General features: G+C 60.0%; 1 protein-coding gene across 1 annotated transcript in view; it reads left to right on the forward strand.

The window, feature by feature from the left end:
- Nucleotides 1–24,551, forward strand: part of LOC144728535 (tetratricopeptide repeat protein 12-like) — a 195,354-nt gene that overhangs the window by 41,722 nt on the left and 129,081 nt on the right. The window contains 4 exon segments of the mRNA XM_078608037.1: nucleotides 9,506–9,560; nucleotides 18,862–18,950; nucleotides 21,032–21,142; nucleotides 21,145–21,226. Coding sequence (XP_078464163.1) covers nucleotides 9,506–9,560; nucleotides 18,862–18,950; nucleotides 21,032–21,142; nucleotides 21,145–21,226 — 337 coding nt within the window.

A 24,551-nucleotide genomic window follows, 5' to 3' on the forward strand; every position in this document is an offset into this window, starting at 1 on the left:
GCCACTGCCAGTACCACCCCGTGGAGTTCTTTGCGAATGTTACGACTTATTACTATTGTCTAGTATTATCCTTATTTAGTCTTTAGTGTTGCGGTTGTTTACCCAGAAAGGCCTTAATCGAGTCTCAAGAATGATTTTTAGGGTACCTGCCACGTTTTCACAGTCAGAGGAGGGCGATGATGCTGATGCTGATGCTACTGCTGCTGCTTCGTGTGATCCCACATGTAGTACTTTGTAGGTAATTGCTGGGGCGTTCGGATATAGCTCGGCCACACCAGTTACAATGTGTGCATTGTGCGGCTATGGGAAGAATACAATTGGAGAATCCGGAGGAAACCCTGCAGAGCAGGATGAGATCACACAAACTCCACTCACTCACACCCTGCAGAGTACGAGGAGATCACACAAACTCCACTCACTCACACCCTGCAGAGCACGAGGAGATCACACAAACTCTACTCACTCACACCCTGCAGAGCACGAGGAGATCACACAAACTCCACTCACTCACACCCTGCAGAGCAGGAGGAGATCACACAAACTCCACTCACTCACACCCTGCAGAGCACGAGGAGATCACACAAACTCTACTCACTCACACCCTGCAGAGCAGGAGATCACACAAACTCTACTCACTCACACCCTGCAGAGCAGGTGGAGATCACACAAACTCCACTCACTCACACCCTGCAGAGCAGGAGATCACACAAACTCTACTCACTCACACCCTGCAGAGCAGGAGGAGATCACACAAACTCCACTCACTCACACCCTGCAGAGCAGGAGGAGATCACACAAACTCTACTCACTCACACCCTGCAGAGTACGAGGAGATCACACAAACTCCACTCACTCACACTCTGCAGAGCAGAAGATCACACAAACTCCACTCACTCACACCCTGCAGAGCAGGAGGAGATCACACAAACTCTACTCACTCACACCCTGCAGAGTACGAGGAGATCACACAAACTCCACTCACTCACACCCTGCAGAGCAGGAGGAGATCACACAAACTCTACTCACTCACACCCTGCAGAGCACGAGGAGATCACACAAACTCCACTCACTCACACCCTGCAGAGCAGGAGGAGATCACACAAACTCTACTCACTCACACCCTGCAGAGCACGAGGAGATCACACAAACTCTACTCACTCACACCCTGCAGAGCAGGAGATCACACAAACTCTACTCACTCACACCCTGCAGAGCACGAGGAGATCACACAAACTCTACTCACTCACACCCTGCAGAGCACGAGGAGATCACACAAACTCTACTCACTCACACCCTGCAGAGCACGAGGAGATCACACAAACTCCACTCACTCACACCCTGCAGAGCACGAGGAGATCACACAAACTCTACTCACTCACACCCTGCAGAGTACGAGGAGATCACACAAACTCTACTCACTCACACCCTGCAGAGCAGGAGGAGATCACACAACTCCACTCACTCACACCCTGCAGAGCACGAGGAGATCACACAAACTCCACTCACTCACACCCTGCAGAGTACGAGGAGATCACACAAACTCTACTCACTCACACCCTGCAGAGTACGAGGAGATCACACAAACTCTACTCACTCACACTCTGCAGAGTACGAGGACATCACACAAACTCCACTCACTCACACCCTGCAGAGTACGAGGACATCACACAAACTCCACTCACTCACACCCTGCAGAGTACGAGGACATCACACAAACTCCACTCACTCACACCCTGCAGAGCACGAGGAGATCACACAAACTCCACTCACTCACACCCTGCAGAGCACGAGGACATCACACAAACTCCACTCACTCACATCCTGCAGAGCAGGTGGAGATCACACAAACTCCACTCACTCACACCCTGCAGAGCACGAGGATATCACACAAACTCCACTCACTCACACCCTGCAGAGCAGGAGATCACACAAACTCCACTCACTCACACCCTGCAGAGCACGAGGAGATCACACAAACTCCACTCACTCACACTCTGCAAAGCAGGAGATCACACAAACTCCACTCACTCACACTCTGCAGAGCAGGAGATCACACAAACTCCACTCACTCACACCCTGCAGAGCACGAGGAGATCACACAAACTCCACTCACTCACACCCTGCAGAGCACGAGGAGATCACACAAACTCCACTCACTCACACCCGAGTCAGGAATCGAACCTCGGGCCCTTCCTGCTGCGATTCGCGGGTGCCACCGCTGTGCCGCCACCACCATCACCACCACCACCGCCACCACCACCGCCACCACCGACACCACCACCGCCACCACCGCCACCACCACTGCCGCCACCGCCGCCACCACCGCCGCCGCCACCACCACCGCCACTCTTGAATGTGCATGTACATTTCCGCCATTCTGAATGCATCAATGGATCGAGGCCTCTCCATGCTTCACCACGCTGGTCAGTGCGGGTTGTTGGGGGTCGAGCGGGCGGGGGGGCACGACCGCCGCTGATGTCGCTCGCCGCTGATGTTCGCGTGGCCGGGTATCCAACTCGGGCCGCCGGGTTCGTAGCGCGGCCTGCGAGCGCGTGTCGCGTGTGTACCCGCGTGTCGTCTTCGTGGCGGGCGTGGTGCTGGCCACCTCCACCCCCTCGTGTGCCACAGTGCCGGCCTTCATAGTTGCTGCTACTCGCTAACAGCACTTGCCCCATCATTCTGCTCAGGCTACACGGGACACATTTGCCTTTGGTATGCATGCGCGTGAATGAAGGCGGCACGCGCGCGCGGCACGTCTGCGCGCGTGTCACCGTGACACGCGCGCTCCCTGAAGGTGAAATCTCTGATTATATCAGTCAGGGGAGTGGGGGGGGGGCACGCGTGGGTGGGGCTGCGTCTGGGCTTGGTTGTCTGTGCCGGGTGGGGGGGGGCTGAGTGACCGAAGATTAACCCTCTAACGACGTGCGCTGCACCGCTCGCCGGCCTCCCCAAGAGTCCGAGCACGGCCGCGTGGCCTGGCTCCCCTCCCTCGGCCCCCGTCCTCGGCCTGGGCACCCCCAGCCCGCCACGTGTCCCCCTGTGTGGCAGGGGCACTGCCGCCGTGAGGTCAGGCGTCGTGGTGTGCGACCAGCCGAGAACTCCTCGAGCCGTGTCGCCGAAATGAACAAAAGCGAAAAAGGAATCGGGGCAAAAACAACCGGGGAGCAAAGCAACAGGAATCGATGTTAAGTGATGGATACAAGTATCACCATCGCCACCACCACCACTGTCTCATCACCACCATCTCATCACCACCATCTCACCATCACCACCAGCGTGTGGATGTCAGTCGTCCGCCTCAGAGTGCCACTCCAATGCCCGTCTCGGTGATCCGCCCCCCTCCAGCCTGCCCACGAGTCCCACCGCCCACCACGTGCTCCTCCGCCTCCTGATGAGCACGTGCGGTGCCTTCTTACCATGACGTGCCTCTGTGATAGCCTTGCGTCAATGTGTGTGTCAGTCTGTGTCAGTGTGTGTGCCAGTCTGTGTCAGTGTGTGTGCCAGTCTGTGTCAGTGTGTGTCAGTCTGCGTCAATGTGTGTGTCAGTCTGTGTCAGTGTGTGTGCCAGTCTGTGTCAGTGTGTGTGCCAGTCTGTGTCAGTGTGTGTCAGTCTGCGTCAATGTGTGTGTCAGTCTGTGTCAGTGTGTGTGCCAGTCTGTGTCAGTGTGTGTGCCAGTCTGTGTCAGTGTGTGTCAGTCTGCGTCAATGTGTGTGTGCCAGCCTGTGTCAGTGTGTGTGCCAGTCTGTGTCAGTGTGTGTCAGTCTGTGTTAGTGTGTGTGCCAGTCTGTGTCAGTGTGTGTGTGTCAGTCTGTGTCAGTGTGTGTGTGTCAGTCTGTGTCAGTGTGTGTCAGTCTGTGTCAGTGTGTGTGCCAGTCTGTGTCAGTGTGTGTCAGTCTGTGTCAGTGTGTGTGTGTCAGTCTGTGTCAGTGTGTGTGCCAGTCTGTGTCAGTGTGTGTCAGTCTGTGTCAGTGTGTGTGCCAGCCTGTGTCAGTGTGTGTATGTCAGTCTATGTCAGTGTGTGTGCCAGTCTGTGTCAGTGTGTGTCAGTCTGTGTCAGTGTGTGTGCCAGCCTGTGTCAGTGTGTGTATGTCAGTCTATGTCAGTGTGTGTGTGCCAGTCTGTGTCAGTGTGTGTGCCAGTCTGTGTCAGTGTGTGTCAGTCTGTGTCAGTGTGTGTGCCAGTCTGTGTCAGTGTGTGTCAGTCTGTGTCAGTGTGTGTGCCAGCCTGTGTCAGTGTGTGTATGTCAGTCTATGTCAGTGTGTGTGCCAGTCTGTGTCAGTGTGTGTCAGTCTGTGTCAGTGTGTGTGCCAGCCTGTGTCAGTGTGTGTATGTCAGTCTATGTCAGTGTGTGTGTGCCAGTCTGTGTCAGTGTGTGTGCCAGTCTGTGTCAGTGTGTGTCAGTCTGTGTCAGTGTGTGTGCCAGCCTGTGTCAGTGTGTGTGTGCCAGCCTGTGTCAGTGTGTGTGTGTCAGTCTGTGTCAGTGTGTGTGCCAGTTTTTGTCAGTGTGTGTCTGTGTGCCAGCGTGGAGAGAGCGAGGAGAGAGCGAGGAGAGAGCGGGGAGAGAGCGGGGAGAGAGCGTGGAGAGAGCGGGGAGAGAGCGGGGAGAGAGCGTGGAGAGAGCGGGGAGAGAGCGGGGAGAAAGCGTGGAGGGAGCGTGGAGAGAGCGGGGAGAGAGCGAGGAGAGAGCGTGGAGAGAGCGTGGAGAGAGCGGGGAGAGAGCGAGGAGAGAGCGGGGAGAGAGCGGGGAGAGAGCGTGGAGAGAGCGGGGAGAGAGCGTGGAGAGAGCGTGGAGAGAGCGGGGAGAGAGCGTGGAGGGAGCGTGGAGAGAGCGGGGAGAGAGCGTGGAGAGAGCGGGGAGAGAGCGTGGAGAGAGTGTGGAGGGAGCGTGGAGAGAGCGGGGAGAGAGCGAGGAGAGAGCGTGGAGAGAGTGTGGAGGGAGCGTGGAGAGAGCGGGGAGAGAGCGAGGAGAGAGCGTGGAGAGAGCGTGGAGAGAGCGGGGAGAGAGCGGGGAGAGAGCGAGGAGAGAGCGTGGAGAGAGTGTGGAGGGAGCGTGGAGAGAGCGGGGAGAGAGCGTGGAGAGAGCGGGGAGAGAGCGTGGAGAGAGCGTGGAGAGAGCGGGGAGGGAGCGTGGAGAGAGCGTGGAGAGAGCGGGGAGAGAGCGTGGAGAGAGCGGGGAGAGAGCGTGGAGAGAGCGTGGAGAGAGCGGAGAGGGAGCGGGGAGAGAGCGTGGAGAGAGCGGGGAGAGAGCGTGGAGAGAGCGGGGAGAGAGCGGGGAGAGAGCGTGGAGAGAGCGTGGAGAGAGCGGGGAGAGAGCGTGGAGGGAGCGTGGAGAGAGCGTGGAGGGAGCGTGGAGAGAGCGTGGAGAGAGCGTGGAGAGAGCGGGGAGAGAGCGTGGAGAGAGCGGGGAGGGAGCGTGGAGAGAGCGGGGAGAGAGCGTGGAGAGAGCGTGGAGAGAGCGGGGAGAGAGCGTGGAGGGAGCGTGGAGAGAGCGAGGAGAGAGCGAGGAGAGAGCGGGGAGGGAGCGTGGAGAGAGCGGGGAGAGAGCGTGGAGAGAGCGTGGAGGGAGCGGGGAGAGAGCGTGGAGGGAGCGTGGAGAGAGCGGGGAGAGAGCGTGGAGAGAGCGGGGAGAGAGCGTGGAGAGAGCGTGGAGAGAGCGTGGAGAGAGCGGGGAGAGAGCGTTGAGGGAGCGTGGAGAGAGCGGGGAGAGAGCGTGGAGAGAGCGTGGAGAGAGCGTGGAGAGAGCGGGGAGAGAGCGTGGAGGGAGCGTGGAGAGAGCGGGGGAGAGAGCGTGGAGAGAGCGGGGAGAGAGCGGGGAGAGAGCGTGGAGGGAGCGTGGAGAGAGCGGGGGAGAGAGCGAGGAGAGAGCGGGGAGAGAGCGGGGAGAGAGCGTGGAGAGAGCGAGGAGAGAGCGGGGAGAGAGCGTGGAGAGAGCGTGGAGGGAGCGTGGAGAGAGCGTGGAGAGAGCGTGGAGAGAGCGTGGAGAGAGCGAGGAGAGAGCGTGGAGAGAGCGAGGAGAGAGCGTGGAGAGAGTGTGGAGAGAGCGTGGAGAGAGCGTGGAGGGAGCGTGGAGAGAGCGTGGAGAGAGCGGGGAGGGAGCGTGGAGAGAGCGTGGAGAGAGCGTGGAGGGAGCGTGGAGAGAGCGTGGAGAGAGCGGGGAGGGAGCGTGGAGAGAGCGTGGAGAGAGCGTGGAGAGAGCGAGGAGAGAGCGGGGAGAGAACGTGGAGAGAGCGAGGAGAGAGCGTGGAGAGAGCGTGGAGAGAGCGTGGAGAGAGCGGGGAGAGAACGTGGAGAGAGCGAGGAGGGAGCGAGGAGAGAGCGAGGAGAGAGCGGGGAGAGAACGTGGAGAGAGCGAGGAGAGAGCGTGGAGAGAGCGTGGAGAGAGCGTGGAGGGAGCGTGGAGAGAGTGTGGAGAGAGTGTGGAGAGAGCGTGGAGAGAGCGTGGAGAGAGTGTGGAGAGAGCGTGGAGGGAGCGTGGAGAGAGCGTGGAGAGAGTGTGGAGAGAGCGTGGAGAGCGCGTGGAGGGAGCGGGGAGAGAGCGTGGAGAGAGCGAGGAGAGAGCGTGGCGAGAGTGTGGAGAGAGCGTGGAGAGCGCGTGGAGGGAGCGTGGAGAGAGCGTGGAGAGAGCGTGGAGGGAGCGTGGAGAGAGCGTGGAGGGAGCGTGGAGGGAGCGTGGAGAGAGCGTGGAGAGAGCGGGGAGAGAGCGTGGAGAGAGCGGGGAGAGAGCGTGGAGAGAGTGTGGAGGGAGCGTGGAGGGAGCGTGGAGGGAGCGTGGAGGGACCGTGGAGAGAGCGTGGAGAGAGTGTGGAGGGAGCGTGGAGAGAGCGGGGAGAGAGCGTGGAGAGAGTGTGGAGGGAGCGTGGAGGGAGCGTGGAGAGAGCGTGGAGAGAGCGGGGAGGGAGCGTGGAGAGAGCGTGGAGAGAGCGTGGAGAGAGCGGGGAGGGAGCGTGGAGAGAGCGTGGAGGGAGCGGGGAGAGAGCGTGGAGGGAGCGTGGAGAGAGCGGGGAGGGAGCGTGGAGGGAGCGTGGAGAGAGCGTGGAGGGAGCGTGGAGGGAGCATGGAGGGAGCGTGGAGAGAGCGTGGAGAGAGCGTGGAGGGAGCGTGGAGGGAGCGTGGAGAGAGCGTGGAGAGAGCGTGGAGAGAGCGTGGAGAGAGTGTGGAGGGAGCGTGGAGGGAGCGTGGAGAGAGCGTGGAGAGAGCGTGGAGAGAGCGTGGAGAGAGCGTGGAGAGAGCGTGGAGGGAGCGTGGAGAGAGCGTGGAGAGAGCGTGGAGGGAGCGTGGAGAGAGCGTGGAGGGAGCGTGGAGGGAGCGTGGAGAGAGCGTGGAGAGAGCGTGGAGAGAGCGTGGAGAGAGCGTGGAGGGAGCGTGGAGAGAGCGTGGAGAGAGCGTGGAGGGAGCGTGGAGGGAGCGTGGAGAGAGCGTGGAGAGAGCGTGGAGAGAGCGTGGAGAGAGTGTGGAGAGAGCGTGGAAGGAGCGTGGAGAGAGCGTGGAGGGAGCGTGGAGAGAGCGTGGAGGGAGCGTGGAGGGAGCGTGGAGAGAGTGTGGAGGGAGCGTGGAGGGAGCGTGGAGAGAGCGTGGAGAGAGCGGGGAGAGAGCGTGGAGAGAGCGTGGAGGGAGCGTGGAGGGAGCGTGGAGAGAGCGTGGAGGGAGCGTGGAGGGAGCGTGGAGAGAGTGTGGAGAGAGCGTGGAGGGAGCGTGGAGGGAGCGTGGAGGGAGCGTGGAGAGAGCGTGGAGAGAGCGGGGAGGGAGCGTGGAGGGAGCGTGGAGGGAGCGTGGAGGGAGCGTGGAGAGAGTGTGGAGGGAGCGTGGAGGGAGCGTGGAGAGAGCGTGGAGAGAGCGGGGAGAGAGCGTGGAGAGAGCGTGGAGAGAGCGGGGAGAGAGCGTGGAGAGAGTGTGGAGGGAGCGTGGAGGGAGCGTGGAGAGAGCGTGGAGAGAGCGGGGAGGGAGCGTGGAGAGAGCGTGGAGAGAGCGGGGAGGGAGCGTGGAGAGAGCGTGGAGGGAGCGGGGAGAGAGCGTGGAGGGAGCGTGGAGAGAGCGGGGAGGGAGCGAGGAGAGAGCGGGGAGAGAGCGGGGAGGGAGCGTGGAGAGAGCGTGGAGGGATCGGGGAGAGAGCGTGGAGGGAGCGTGGAGAGAGCGGGGAGGGAGCGAGGAGAGAGCGGGGAGAGAGCGGGGAGGGAGCGTGGAGAGAGCGTGGAGGGAGCGGGGAGAGAGCGTGGAGGGAGCGTGGAGAGAGCGGGGAGGGAGCGAGGAGAGAGCGTGGAGGGAGCGTGGAGAGAGCGTGGAGGGAGCGGGGAGAGAGCGTGGAGGGAGCGTGGAGAGAGCGGGGAGGGAGCGAGGAGAGAGCGGGGAGAGAGCGGGGAGGGAGCGTGGAGAGAGCGTGGAGGGAGCGGGGAGAGAGCGTGGAGGGAGCGTGGAGAGAGCGGGGAGGGAGCGAGGAGAGAGCGTGGAGGGAGCGTGGAGAGAGTGGCGACACTGGCGGAGGCTTCGCGCGCCGATTCGGGCTCCGTGTCTGCTCGCCGAAGCGTTAATTGATGACATTTTCGCTCGCGCCTCGCAGTAATTAGCTTCCTGACATGGCCCGTCACGTCTCCACGGCAACCATCGCTACACGGGAGGCGGGAAGGGTGGGGGGGTCATTACCACGCGTCAAGCTGACGCCCCCTCACCCTCCTTTAATTCGTTCTGAATATCTCCGGAATTCGTTCTGAATATCTCCGGAATTCGTTCTGAATATCTCCGGAATTCGTTATGAATATCTCCAGCAGAGGCTCAAGATCAGCCTCTGCGGAGGAGGCTCCTGAAGGACGCTGCTGGGCAGTTGGAGGCAGTCGCCCTCTAACAACAGCGGAGGGCAGAGGAGAGACGCTCACAACAACGGGCGGAATGCCAGGCAGCTAAAATGCAGCAATTTGACACAGTGGAGTGCACGGGCGGTACATCTGCCAGTCATCTCAGTCAGTCAACCCACGACACCTCGGTCTGTCCCCTGACCTCCTGCCAGCGAGTCTTCCACAGTTCACGTGGCCTCAAAGCGCACCAAGCCTGGCACAAGCCCCGTGGTGACATCACCGCCACTTAGTGGTGAATGGCGGCGGTTGGCTTGCGTGGGTGCACGTGGATGCACGTGGGGCCACGTGGGTGTGGGTGTCTGTGGTGGGGGAGCGGAGGCACGGCGGGTAGCGCACTGCGCTACGAATCTGCTGACCCAAGTTTGAATTACTGCTCATGAATATTTGAACCGGTCCAAGGCCTTCTCTAGGACGAATCAGAGATTTAAAAAAACGGCCGGGCATGGTGGCGGCCACCCACCCTAAATCGGTGCACACTAACACCATCTGCCCCAACGGTGTTTAAAACTCTACACAAGGATCTTTGTCTGGCGTGTGGTGCCTGTACGGGGTGCGTTCGTGTCCGGCTTTAATAGCTGCTCGCTAAGAGCACTTGCCCCCGCAGTCTATGTGTAAGGCTGTATGGCTGATCTTTATCTCGTGCGCGTGTCTGTGTGTGTGTTCCGGATAGAAGACGGGTTTGAGATCATCACTGGAAATGCCACTCTGCTTCGGTGAGTGGTGCACACGCGCCCACTGACACAGAGATCCCCTCGTGCACCCTGTTGGGGCGAGTGCTGTGCACGACGAGCACGTGAGGAGACGGGGCGTGAGGGAGTGGGTGGCCACCACCACGCCCGGCCGCCTTTGTCTCCCCAGTGCTGATGTTCAGACATTGCACTCGCCACTCATTTGAGGTAGAGTCGACCTGTGGGAGGCCCAGAACGGGTCCACATGTGTCACCAATGTTGGCTGTGAACAGAAATCGGCCTTGGGTTGCCGGGTTCGAAGCGCAGTGTGCTAACCACTGCACCACCGTTCCCCACGTGTACACACACACACTCAGCGCATACACACACACACACGAGTAACAAAGAGCCGCACACACATGCGTGTGGCTGATGGGATGCGTAAAATAATATTACACATTTTGACGTTTCTGTTCGTGTTTGTATTCCCCACAGCGACGCTAATGATTACCCTGCGGCGTGTAACACAGAGCCCCGTGTGGAGCTAAGATCCGCGGCTCACAGAGAGGGGGGTACTCGCCTATTGCACCTGGCCGATCGGCAAGCGCTGCTTCAAGCGAGCCCGACTCTGCTGATGAGGCACTGAATGTCGAAACCGGCCCAGAGGTTTTTGCTCGCGTTGAGCCGACGATGCTGAAATGTTCGCGCTCCCAGGAGGCTGTGCGGTTGCTGATGGCACGTTGGGGGGGCGGAGATGTTTATTTATTTACATGGAGGGACGGATTTGTTCGTGAAGGTCGCGAGACGGGCTTCGTGTCTGCTGATTCACGTCGCTCTGTTAAGAAGCATCGCACACAGCTTCACGCGGACACAACAACAACAACAACCGCCATTCGCCACTCAGTGGCGGTGACGTCACCACAACGCTTGTGCCAGGCTATGTGCACGTTGAGGCCACGTGAAGTGTCGAACGCCCGCTGGCAGGAGGTCACGGGGCAGACACAGGTGACACGGGTCGACTGACTGAGACGACTGGCCGATGCACCACCTTTGTCCCCTACTGTGCCAACTTGCTGTGCTTTATCACCCGGCGTTCCGCTCGTTGTTGTGAGCGTCGCTCCTCCGCCCTCCGCTGATGTTGGAGGGCGACTGCCTCCAACTGCCCGGTAGCAGCGTCCTTCACGAGCCTCCTCCACAGAGGCCGATCTTGACACCGCAAGTCCACTCAGCTCCACATCCTCCTCTACCACATCACTCCATCTCTTATCTAGCCCGTGCCGCGTCCGTTTAGCCCCCTCTATTCGGCCGAACAAAAGCTGTTTGGGTATGCGGTGGCTGGGCATGCGGGCTACATCACCCAGCCAACGCAGCCTTGCCTGCCGGAGGAGCTCACCGATGGGACTTTGTCCAGATCTTTAAAGGATTTGTGAGCTCCTCACACAATCCAGCCTGGTTAAACCCAGGATGGATCGTAGGCAGGCCAGCCTAAATGTTTCTAACCGGCGAAGATGTTCCATTAGGGGGGTCCACGTTTCGCAAGCATAGAGAAGGGAGGGAATGACTGTGGCCGAGAAGACCTGACGCACACAAACACACACACGCATGCACACACACAAACACGCACACGCATGCACACACACACAAAAACACACACGCACACACGCATGCACACGCATGCACACACACAAAAGATAAAGACAAAGATCTCCCATATAGCCTTAACAGACTGTAGAGGCAAGTGCTGTTAGCGAGCACCTATGAAGGCCGCAACGGTACACGAAGGGGTGGGTGGCCAGCACCACGCCCGGCCGCCTTTGTCTCCCCAGTGGCGATGTTTACACACCGCACCAGGCACTCATTTGAGGCTGAGTCGACCTAGGGGAGGCCCAGGACCGGTTCAGATAATCGCCACTGGTGTTGGCCGTGAGCGGGAATCGAACTCGGGTCGCCGGGTTCATAGCGCAGCACGCTAACCGCTACACTATCGCTCCCCACGCACACACACACGCATGCACACACACAAACACGCACACACACCCATGCATGCACACACACAAACACGCACACACACCCATGCATGCACACACACAAACACGCACACACACCCATGCATGCACACACACAAACACGCACACACACCCATGCATGCACACACACAAACACGCACACACACAAACACTCACGCACATACGCACGCACATGCACGCATACGCACACACGCGCATACGCACACACACACACAAACACACGCACACACACAAACACGCACATGCACGCACACACACACGCACGCACATGCACGCATACGCACACACGCGCATACGCACACACACACACAAACACACGCACACACGCAAACACGCACATGCACGCACACACAAACACGCACACACGCGCATACGCACACACACGCACGCACACACAAACACACACACACACACGCACGCACATACACGCATACGCCAACACGCGCACACACGCACACAGTTGCATACAAACCAATACACACAATTTCACACACGCACGTACGCTATTAACACGAAAATCCACCGATATGAATGATTTTATGTATGACCGTATAAATTGCAACCCTGCAATACATTAAAATCCGGCCGGGTTGAATTTATGTGTCTATTTACGGGAGCCGGGCTAGTTATTTATTTATTTTGGATCTTTATTTATTTAGGGGCTGCTTATTTATTTATATATTTTCTCCACCTCTGTCTTTGTGACCGTGCCGATCATCACCCGTCTCCGTGGCGAGAGCCTTGCCTGGGGTACGGGCGAATCGGGGAGACTGCCCGGGGCCCCGCGCTTTGGGGGGGGGGGGGGCGCGCTTCGACGTCGCGGTGTCAGATGTCATACTTCCGGTTTAGTTTGAAGGAGTCGGGGTGGGGGGGGGGCACATGGGGTGATTTTCCCAGGGCCCTGGAGCCTGTCCTATGCGAGCCCGTTCATGTCTCTGGCTCGCGCCCATCGCGGCGGCCTTGCATTGCGCATATTCACTGGGGGGCAGTGTTAATCAACAACCATTATCGTAACTTAATAATCATGTATTATTTAGGCGTGCAGGACAGCCACGCTGAGTACAAAGGCTCATTTTTAGGAGGCTCCAGATGCATTGAGGTGGGGGTTAATTTAAGACATTTTTCCACCAATTAAATGAGTCGTCCATGTACGTACGGATGAAATCGGAGCACACGGAGAGAGCCCACGCTCCATCCCCGGACAGATGGAAACAGAAAAAGATAGCGATTAGTCCACATGTTGCTGTGCCGCCATCTCTGGCGAGCTCGGGTGTACGATGGCACCGCCTCGACTCATCCGGCCAGGGAGCTCCCCCAACATTCTTGCTGCGGCCATCCACCAAACCTCGCTGCCGTCTCCTCCTCGCACAGCGCTGGATCGCAGGCAGCAGCAGCAGCAGCGTGCAGCAGCAGCAGTGTGCAGCAGCAGCGTGCAGCAGCAGCAGCGTGCAGCAGCAGCGTGCAGCGTGGCCACCACTTCCCTGCTACGAAGGAGGGAAGCCACGCGCGATTTCCCTTCTTCGTTCTCCGCGTCTCTCTCTCTCTCTCGTCCTCTCTATCACGCCTCGGTTCTGCACGAGGAGGTAACGAGCGAGATTTCTCTCCGTAGCCGTCCACGCCGTCGCGGATTCATTGTTCGCGTGAACGCCGCGGGGCTTCGCGCTCCGCGCCGCGCTGTTTATCGCGCTGCGGTCCCGCGCGCGTGGGGAGCGCGTCTGTCACCGCTTCACACCGACATCCCACCATTGCTCTGGGAGTCCATGCAACTCGCTATACCAATACATCCTCCAATATTATTACGATGCAATTTTTTTTATTTTTTGTTGGATTTTTGTTTACGTCTTATTGTTCTGCTCCACTGCGCTGTGGCCCAGCGGTTAGCGCGCTGTGCTACGAAGCCGGCGACACGAATTCGATTCCCGCTCACGGCCCAACTCTCCCACCTCTCCCCTCTCATCTCACTCTACTCCCCTCCACGCACTCTCCCACCTCTCATCTCACTCTACTCCCCTCCACGCACTCTCCCACCTCTCATCTCACTCTACTCCCCTCCACGCACTCTCCGACCTCTCCTCTCTCATCTCACTCTACTCCCCTCCACGCACTCGCCCACCTCTCATCTCACTCCACTCCCCTCCACGCACTCTCCGACTTCTCCCCTCTCATCTCCCTCCACTCCCCTCCACGCACTCTCCCACTTCTCCCCTCTAATCTCACTCTACTCCCCTCCACGCACTCTCCCACCTCTCATCTCATTCCACTCCCTTCCACGCACTCTCCGACTTCTCCCCTCTCATCTCCCTCCACTCCCCTCCACGCACTCTCCCACTTCTCCCCTCTAATCTCACTCTACTTTCCGCCACGCGCTCTCCACTCCAGCCACCAAGGCGTTTTGTGGAGACCCTCAGAAAACTTCGGTTGAATTCGAGGTCTCTTCTGCTGCTGCCCCCCGATAATTACAGAGCTCACGACCCCCGGGTGTAGATCTCACGACCCCCCGACCGTCCACCCTCTCGACGTTCCCCTCCGCTCCTCTGCCCGTGACCGCGGCCGCCTGCGTCGCTTGGAGCGAAGGCGCCGAGTGATTCCGTGCGAGGTCTCGAGATGGGGTCCCATTGAGACGCCGCTTGTGGCTCGCGGCCTTGTCGTGTTTGTTGCCTGCGCTATGAACCCGGTGACCCGAGTTGAATTCCCGTTCACGACGAACAATGAATATTCCCTGGGAGACAAAGGCGGGCGGGCGGGCGTGGTCTTAGGCACCCACCCACCCCTCGTGCGCCTGTGCCGACCTTCGTTGGTGCTCGCTAACTCCGGGCAGCCTGTTGAAGGCTACGCGGGGGTCTTTGTTCTCCGGCGAGCGCAGACAGAAGTTCGAGGAGAGTTACGTCCCCGGCAGTCGGAGTCAGCGCCAGTCGGAGACGGCGCCAACGCGAAAAACACCGCGGCGATTATCGCGCCGCGAGCAGCCGCGCTCCGCTACGTGCAGATTGAGCGGCTGCAGATTTAGTGGCGCGCGCTGGGGGAGCGATATCGGGGGAGCGGTGGGGGAGCAGTGGGGAGTGGTCGAGGGGGAGTGGTGGGGGAGCAGTGGGGAGTGGTCGAGGGGGAGTGGTGGGGGAGCAGTGGGGAGTGGTCGAGGGGGAGTGGTGGGGGAGCAGTGGGGAGTGGTCGAGGGGGAGTGGTGGGGGAGCAGTGGGGAGTGGTCGAGGGGGAGTGGTGGGGGAGCAGTGGGGAGTGATCGAGGGGGAGTGGTGGGGGAGCAGTGGGGAGTGATCGAGGGGGAGTGGTGGGGGAGCAGTGGGGAGTGATCGAGGGGGAGTGGTGGGGGAGCAGTGGGGAGTGGTCGAGGGGGAGTGGTGGGGGAGCAGTGGGGAGTGATCGAGGGGGAGTGGTGGGGGAGCAGTGGGGAGTGGTCGAGGGGGAGTGGTGGGGGAGCAGTGGGGAGTGATCGAGGGGGAGTGGTGGGGGAGCAGTGGGGAGTGATCGAGGGGGAGTGGTGGGGGAGCAGTGGGGAGTGGTCGAGGGGGAGTGGTGGGGGAGCAGTGGGGAGTGGTCGAGGGGGAGTGGTGGGGGAGCAGTGGGGAGTGGTCGAGGGGGAGTGGTGGGGGAGCAGTGGGGAGTGGTCGAGGGGGAGTGGTGGGGGAGCAGTGGGGAGTGGTCGAGGGGGAGTGGTGGGGGAGCAGTGGGGAGTGATCGAGGGGGAGTGGTGGGGGAGCAGTGGGGAGTGATCGAGGGGGAGTGGTGGGGGAGCAGTGGGGAGTGATCGAGGGGGAGTGGTGGGGGAGCAGTGGGGAGTGGTCGAGGGGGAGTGGTGGGGGAGCAGTGGGGAGTGATCGAGGGGGAGTGGTGGGGGAGCAGTGGGGAGTGGTCGAGGGGGAGTGGTGGGGGAGCAGTGGGGAGTGATCGAGGGGGAGTGGTGGGGGAGCAGTGGGGAGTGATCGAGGGGGAGTGGTGGGGGAGCAGTGGGGAGTGGTCGAGGGGGAGTGGTGGGGGAGCAGTGGGGAGTGGTCGAGGGGGAGTGGTGGGGGAGCAGTGGGGAGTGGTCGAGGGGGAGTGGTGGGGGAGCAGTGGGGAGTGGTCGAGGGGGAGTGGTGGGGGAGCAGTGGGGAGTGGTCGAGGGGGAGTGGTGGGGGAGCAGTGGGGAGTGGTCGAGGGGGAGTGGTGGGGGAGCAGTGGGGAGTGATCGAGGGGGAGTGGTGGGGGAGCAGTGGGGAGTGATCGAGGGGGAGTGGTGGGGGAGCAGTGGGGAGTGGTCGAGGGGGAGTGGTGGGGGAGCAGTGGGGAGTGATCGAGGGGGAGTGGTGGGGGAGAGCGGTGAGCATTCCTCACGGAGACCTCCCGCCTGCCCCTCGCCCGTAGCGAGGGGCAGGCGGGGGGGGGGGGGGCTCCCTAATTACAGGCGCGGAGATTTGCAGCTCAATTAGCGATGCCTGATTACTGCCTTGATTGGACGCGCTAACTCAGCCGCGGTATGCACGCAATTACATCGGAGTCGCTTTCCTCACACATGGCTTCTGTTTAACCCCGAGCCGGAGGCTGGCGGATCACCGAGGCTTCGAGGTTTTCATTTGGGCGGCCCTCGTCGCAATTAACGAGGCAGCCACGCGAGACGGCGCGGGGAGGGCTTTTATTTATTTATTTATTTCTCCCAAACGTGGAGAGTGAGGTGAGCCGCGGATGGGAGAGGAGCGGAGGAACGGGAGCAGACGGGCCACGAGAGATGATGGGCAGGGAGGCAGGAGGGAGAGGCTGCGTCAGGGATGCGACATTCCTGCTGATGCTGCTGCACGTGGGAGCGGCGGCGGCGGCGGCGGCGGCGGCGTCGTGCGCCTACACGGCGGGCGGTGGGGGAGAGCGGCGGGGTTCCGGGGTGGCCGCACAGAGGGTCACGTGGTTTGCGGGAGGCTCGTGCTGGTGCCGCTCGAGAGATGTTTGCACGTTCTGGGTTCTGTGCGCGGCTGTGGAAGTCCCGCGGGTCTCTCGTTTCAAGGCGACGCAAGGGGCTCTGCGTGTCCGTGAGCTCGCGCGCGTGTCCCTATGTGGGAGCGATGCTCACAACAACGAGCGGAGCGCCGGGTGGCTAAAGCACAGCAAGTTGGTTCAGTAGGGGGCACAGGTGGTGCATCAGCCAGTCATCTCGGTCAGTCGACCCGTGGCACCTGCTGGGTCTGCCCCGTGACGTCCTGCCAGCGGGCGTTCGACACTTCACGTGGCCTCAAGGTGCACATGGCCTGGCACAAGCGTCGTGGTGACGTCACCGCCACTTAGTGGCGAATGGCGGTTGTTGTTGTTGTCTCGTGGTGCGGGGAGCGAGCGAGGGAGGGAGGTAGCGAGGGAGGGAGCGAGCTCGTGCCTCTGAGAGATAACGGCGGCGAAGGAGGACGAAGAAGATGGAAGCTCATTGCCGTGCCCCACTACACAACAACAACAACAGCAGCAGCAGCGCCTCCCACCCCCATTGCCATTCGAGCACCTCATTTACCCTCACCTCGTAATTGAGCGAGCGTGTGCGCGCGTGGGCGCGCTTGCAAATGTGTGTATTGAGTGTGTGTGAGTCGTTGGAGTGTGTGTGTGAGTCGTTGATGTGTGTGAGTCGTTGGAGAGTGTGTGTGTGAGTCGGTGTGTGAGAGTGTGTGTGTGTCGTTGGAGAGTGTGTGTGAGTCGGTGTGTGAGTCGTTGATGTGTGTGAGTCGTTGGGGAGTGTGTGTGTGAGTCGTTGGAGTGTGTGTGTGTGAGTCGTTGATGTGTGTGAGTCGTTAGAGAGACTGTGTGTGTGTGAGTCGGTGTGTGTGAGTCGTTAGAGAGTGTGCGTAAGTCGTTGGAGAGTGTGTGTGAGGTGGTGTGTGTGAGTCGTTGGAGAGAGTGTGTGTGTGAGTCGTTGGAGAGTGTATGTTAGTCGTTGGAGAGAGTGTGTGTGAGTCGGTGTGTGTGAGTCGGTGTGTGTGAGTCGGTGTGTGTGAGTCGGTGTGTGTGAGTCGGTGTGTGTGTGAGTCGTTGGCGTCTTCGTCCGTGCGTATGGAAATGCGTGCGTCCGGGAGCGACAGTGTAGCGGTTAGCGCGCTCTCTGCGAATCCGGCGATTTAAGTTCAATTCCCGCTCACGGCCAACAGTGACAATGATCTGACCTGGTCATGGGCGTGCGTGAGGTCGACACAGCCTCAAATTGTTACCTGGTGCGGTGTGAAAATATTAATAAGGTGCAGACAGAGGCGGTCGGGCGTGGTCCTGGCCACCCACCCCCTCATGTGCCGTGACGGCCTTCATAGGTGCTGCTCGCTAACAGCACTTGCCCCATGTTGTTGATTTGGAGTTTGCGTCTCTCTCTCTCTCCCCGTGGTCGCGTGGATTTTTGTCCGGGTCCTCCGGCTTGTCCCCTCCACACGTGTCTCGAGTAGTCGCCTGCTATACAGTCCCACGTGACAAGTCACTTCGTTGGCCTATCGCTTGTGGCCAAGTCGATTTGCAAAATAGCTTCATAGCTCAGTGGGCCTTACCTGGTGAAATAAAAACAACGTTTACTTTTAGTTTCGGGAACAGCGACAGAATGCAAGGGGCCCTCGTCCAGGGCCGATGTGAGTGGCGCCTCCTTGAGCCGCTGCACGACCCCCTTGGCTGCAAGTTCTGTGGCTCCTTCTGTGGCTGCGTGAGACGCCCGCGGCGTGGAGCTCGGGAGGGCGGGGGCAGGGCAAGGCCTGGGGGGGGGGGGTATCGGGTTCGTCCTTGAGCTCAGACTGATGCTGCTGCTGTGCTTCATACCGCTCCGCTTGTGGGCACGAACGTGGAAAGCACAGGAGTTAAACGGGGCCTCTGGTGAGGCGGTGGAGGGCGATGGCGAGGGATGTCGCTCGTTACGGGAGAGTTGCAGGTCAGCGAGGCCGCTCGTGCCGACTGCTGCTGCAGCTGCTGCTGCAGCTGCTGCTGCTGTTGCAGCTGCTGCTGCGCCTCGCGTGCGGGAGTGCGCGGGACGTCGGCGGCGTTGTCGGCTGGGCGCAAGCGAAACACAGGGGCCCGATTGCGGCATCAGCGTCTCATCAGCGGTGTCGGGCCCATGGAAGAGCCCACGTGGCCCGCAGCGCCGCGCGATGCGGGCCACTGGGGTACACGCACGCTCACAGACACGGAGAGGGGGGGGCAGGGGGACGGAGGGGGGGCAGGGGGCTTGGGTGGAGCAGTACCGAGACTCGAGCCAAGAGTCTCATTGCGGACAGAGACTCGCGCTTGCTGGCTGCGTGGTCACCTCCCACTGAACTCTCGCAACCCCCGCTTGACCTCGTGACCCACCTGCGTGACACCGTACTGCCCCCCTCCCCACCGTGCAGGAGCCTGTGCGGGTGCTGCGTGGGAGAGGAGGAGACGGCGCTGTGCGTCTCCCTGCTGCAGCTGCTGCAAGCGGCCTGCCAGGACGACGGTGGGGCAGGAGTCCGCGACGCACGCGCTCACACGGGCAAGCGCACACCCCGCGTGCCGCACACTCAGGAACGCACACGCACGAGAATGCAACCCACTCGCTCGCTCGCACACAGCCGTCGTGCTGCCTGTGCTATCGTCTCGTTCCGTACTGTGTTCAACCACCGCACTGAAGGTCACAAAACTACCCTCACTTGGTAGTAGGTTTTTACCCTTTAAACTGGTACAAAACTGACACCCTCACTCACTCACCTACTCACACACTCGCTCACCACACTGCAGGTCACAACAACACACTCACTCAACAAATACTGTGATGACGGTGCTGTTTGTTGCTGACCGCTTGACGCTTTGGGCCTCTGGGCCCGTGCACGGGAAGAACACCAAACAACAAAAGACTCTCACCGACAAACGACCACTCCGGAATTGACGACTCTCGATCTGCAGTGTTGGGGGAAATCACTCAAATTGTGAAGAAGTGGGGTCGCGCATATCGCGCGCGAGTGCACGGCCCATGCTCTAATTATCATCATCATCGTCAGCGGTTGTGTTTTGCCATCCAGAACAAAGCGAGTGTCCTGTTGCCCGGTGTTTGTTGCTCGATTGGTCTGTGTTGAGGTTTCACTCTCGGTAGAATTACAGGGGTGATGCTTTATCGCTTGTTTGAGACGTTAAGTGCAATTAAATGCGAGTTTATGTTTGGCTCGCGGGCGCGGAACGAATTTTGCAAGAAATTTAACCGTTTCTCTGCAGGATTCTTAATCGGTTTATTTCTGGTCGGATCACGCCTAGGAATAGAACGTCACTTTGTTTAACAACAGCCCTCCATCACCCAGCAACAGAGCGAGAGGTGAGCTGCGGTGGACACGGAACGATGCTAGGCTGTAATCTCCAGTGTATGAAAACTCGTTCGGACAAAATCTTCTGGCGCGCGGTATCATTACGGTCAATGCGCACACCGCAGCAATAACCAGGGTGGTCGCTGGATTCAAACCGTGAACCCAGTGCAAGTGAGCGGCGAGCGCGCCACCACCGCTAGCGGTCAATTCCGACCGTAGCCACGCGGAGCCAAACTCTCGACCCGCCAGGTGGGATGTGTCAGAGGTCATGCATATCTCCAATGACGATCGATCCGATGGTAACACCCACAGCCCAGGGGCGGTTTCTTCATTAGGGCGATTGGGCGACGCACCACCAATGTCATTCAACCACAGAGTCACGCTAGCCGTCACTGTGCAGCCTCTGGATATAGTCCAATCAGCGTCATGTCACGTTCTGTGGAGTACCGCCTCTTTTTGGGCGATTTCACTCCGGCTGAGAATCGCCCCGAGTGGCCCCATAGACTTACATTCAAAGATGTTTTTTTTCGAATGGGGGGCGCTGCAATGCATTCTCTATGGCTTCCTGGAGGGCTCGCCCTAACGTGCTTACGTCATCATACGTAAGCACGTTTCATCCAACAATATAATTTGTCGCCACCTAGTGGAATCTTTAATAAAATAAACTTGAGTGGATTGTATATTAATAGTGAGTATAGAAACAAACAAGATGTATTGTAAGAGTCACTTTATTTTTCATTAATATTAAAGAAGTGAAGTTGCCTTTACATGCTTAAGCTGTTAATGTATCCATTGCATGGGTGGACCTTATCCTTATCAATCATCCAGACATTTGCCCCCCCTGAGAGATTTTGCAGGAGCGGCCACTGCCACAGCCGTTAGCGAGCACCTATTAAGGCCCCTATGGCCCACGAGGGTGGCGGGGTGAACAGCACCACGCCCGGCAATCTTAGTCTGGGTTTAGGTTTGGTAGGGAAGGCCCGGGACTGGTTCAGAGATCACTCGCCAATCATGTTGGATGTGGCCGAACTCAGGTCGCTCGGTTCGTAGCGCGGTGCTCTAACCACTGCTCCCTACTACTCACACACCCAACACAGATACACCCTACACACAACACCCTACACACACACACAGCTGAGTTAGACCCATGCAGGTAGCTGCTGCTTGCGGTGGTGCTCGCTCTTGACCTGGCTGCGTCTCCGCTGCTGCCCCCCCCCGTCTCCCCGTCTCGACCCGCCGGCAGACGCCAGCGTGGGGCGGCTGCTGGCGAGCCTGCAGCGGCGCCGAGCCGCCACGGAGGCGGCGAGGAGGGCCGAGGAGGAGGAGGCGGCGGTGCCGCTGCTGGGCGCGCTGCGCTCCACGCCGTGCGGCTGCTGCGGACGCTGAGCCAGACCGAGGCCGGTCGCGAGCAGCTGCTGGGGCAGTTCGACGTGGGCAGGTGAGGGCAGCAACATAAAGACAAAGGTACAGATGCCCCCCCCGTATAGCCTGAACGGAATGTTGGGGCAAGTGTTGTTAGCGAACAGCACCGATGAAGGCCGGGACGGCACACGAGGGGGTGGGTGCCCGGCACCACGGTCCACGTCGCCGGCGTTGGGTTTCAGCTGGAATCAAACTCAGGAATCAAACTCAGGAATCAAACACTGCACCGCCGCTCCGCAGCAGCAACGCACACACACTCGTGAACTGACACACACACGCACACACATGCACACACACACGCACACACATGCACACACACACACGCCTGTCTCGCTCGCACCCACGTGCCCCGCACAACACGAGCTGTGGGCGAACAGAGCGGGCGGGGAAACCTTGACGGCCCCACTCACATCCAGACGAACCCCCGCACACTCGCACGAGCCACTGCACGTGCGTGTGAACCCACGTGCGTGTGAACCCACGTGCGAGTGAACCCACGTGCGAGTGAACCAACCACCGCGTGTGCGTACGGGATAAACATTGCGCAAGAACTCACGCGTGTCACCCCCGTGCCACCAAGGGGTTCGGTATCGGTGACCGCTCGGGTCGACACGGGCCCGCCGCTGTTCCCGTGCCCTTGTTATCGTTGCCTTATGCGCGTGCATGCATGTGTGCGTGAAGGTCTGTGTGTACGTGTGTGTATGTCTGCCTGCACGTACGTGTGTATGTCTGTGTATACGTCTGTGTGTGTACATACCTTTGCATGTGCGAACGGCGAGCGGTGGTTACAAGTGGAAAGCGCACTGCGCTACGAACCCGGCGACCCGAGTTCGATTCCCGCCCACGACTAAGAGCGGTTGTGGATATTTGAACTCGGTCCTTGGCCCCACAGGTCGACTCAGCGATAAAATGGGTGCCTTTAAACAACAGCACCGGGAGGACAAAGGCGGCCGGGAGTGATGTTGGTCACCCCGCCCCCACCTTCGCGTGCCGTGCTGACCTTCATGGTTGCTCGCAAGCAGCGCCTTAAATCATCGGTCTGCTCAAGGCTCCACTAGGGGGACCTCTGTCTTGGTGTGAGCCACTTTGCCATTAACATCCATCAGCGTTCGCCGGGGGCAGCGCGGGCAGCGCCCCCCTTAATATTCACGGGAGCAGCAGCGAGAGTCGGGGTCGGGGGGGGGAGGGAGCCGGCCATTATCTCCGCGCGCTCCGCGATAACGGAGGCAAAATAATTCAGCTCGCGAAATGGAAGAAGTCGTTACGGGAGCGTTAACCCCCGGCACCTCGGCCCCAGCCCGCAACCCTCGCGGCCGGCTCCCGGGCAGGGGTGTGGAAGGGTCCCGATACCCATCAGGCCAAATTAATAAAGCAGCCCCCCCACCCCCCCGCCCAGAGCCCCACCGCACGGCTCGGCCTGCCGCCCACAGCGGCACCAGCCCCGCCTTTCAATCCCCTCCCCTTCTCATCCCACTCTCGACCCTGTCACCTCTCAACCTCATTTCCTGCTCACCTTCATCTCGTCGCTCAACTCTATCGCTTCTCCCCTCCTCCTCCTCTCTCGCAGCCCGACGACCATCTACCCTGTCTCCTCCCCTCTCAACCAACCTGTCCCCCCACTCCACCCTACCAACTCCCCCCTCACCCCCCACCAACTCCCCCCTCCCCTCTCCACCCCACCAACTCCCCCCTCCCCTCTCCACCCCACCAACTCCCCCCTCCCCTCTCCACCCCACCAACTCCCCCCTCCCCTCTCCACCCCACCAACTCCCCCCTCCCCTCTCCACCCCCACCAACTCTCCCCTCCCCCCTCACCACCAACTCCCCCCTCCCCTCACCACCCGACCAACTCCCCCTCCCCTCTCCACCCCCACCAATCGCGGTTATTTCCAAATTAATTATCGCGCTCATCTCACCACGTGGCGCCGTGAGCGCGCCGGCAGGCAGTGGCCCACGGACAGTGGCCATGGGCCCAGCGTCGGCAGAGGGGACAGAGGAGAGGGGAGAGGGGGGAGACGAGAGGAGAGAGGGGAGACAGGAGGAGGCGAATGAGAGAGGATGAGATGTTTGCTTTTAACGAGCAGTTGACAAACTAACGTGCCGTTTCCTAATTGTATTTACAACAGGTGCGTGCATGTGGTAGTTGAGCAACGTGATGCATATGCTTACTGGGATGTGTACATCAACAATGACGATGCATTCAGTCAATATTCATTTTGCTAAAAAATGAGAGAGTGGAGACGGGAGAGTAGAGGGGTACGGGGGAGGGCATGAGAGAGCGCGTACTAACCTGGATTTGTTCGTCTCTGTTAAATGTTCGGGAGGGGAGTGGATGAGGCGAGGTGGGTAGAGGGGGGGCAGTGGTGGAGGGGCTGGAAGAGTCGGTGGGGGGGGGGGCTCGGTATTCACGGCGCGCGCGTCTCGTCGCGTTTTGTCGAATTTGGTCGAGATTCGTCGCGGGGGTTGCACGGCGCTCCGCCAGGCTCATGCATAATGCATCCTCCATTAGATGTGTTATCGAACGCCGAGGCGAGGAGGGAGGCGACTTTAACCCTTTCCCCTGCCGCAAGCGTGGTCGTCACGGCCTGGCCCGGCCGGGCTCGGCGACGTCGGCGGCCGCTGCGCTCCCCCCCCCCCCCGCTGCGCCCCCCCACCCTCCGCTGCGGTTCTTCGCCGTGGCCTCGGCGTGACATGGAGCGGGCGCTCGACACTTACACAACGGCGCTGTTCTCCCCATCTTCCTTTACCCCCACCACACACCGCCCTCCCGAATGTGCAACCGACGTTACGAGCGGCGGAGGATTAATTCAGACATCTCGGAGAGCAGTATGGGAGAACGGCCCGCGGAAGTTGATAGCACAGAGCTACGTCTGAGATCCCTTGGCGTGACCTCTGCTGCGCACAGTGGAGGGCGGCGCTCGTGATCGACGCGTGGCGGTCGAGCAGTTCGCTACATTCTCAGAGCTGGAATTTTGCCAAAATGCAGAGCCACAGACCCCATAACATTTAATGTTATGGGGTTTTCGTGCAGTTCTTTGTGACCGAGCTGAGACCATGAACTCACTACATTTGAGAACCCGGTTTAATCTCAACACCGTGCATGTGAGTCTGCGGGTCTCTGTGGAAGTCTACGGGTCTCTACGTGAACCTGAGGGTCTCGCGTAGAGACCCATAGACTTGAACCTGTGTACTCACATTGTAAATGTTGTGGCTTGGCTCTCCAACACACCGGTTAGTGCTGTACTCGTAACGAATTGGCACGCTCCGTTTACGTGGCAACCCTTACTAGTTGGCTATGTCGGGTGGTGGCGGGTCTAACGGCACATTTATATATTTTACGC

This window comes from Lampetra planeri, chromosome 29, assembly GCF_965212315.1.
Source record: "Lampetra planeri chromosome 29, kcLamPlan1.2.h2, whole genome shotgun sequence".
Taxonomy (NCBI): Eukaryota; Metazoa; Chordata; class Hyperoartia; order Petromyzontiformes; family Petromyzontidae; genus Lampetra; species Lampetra planeri.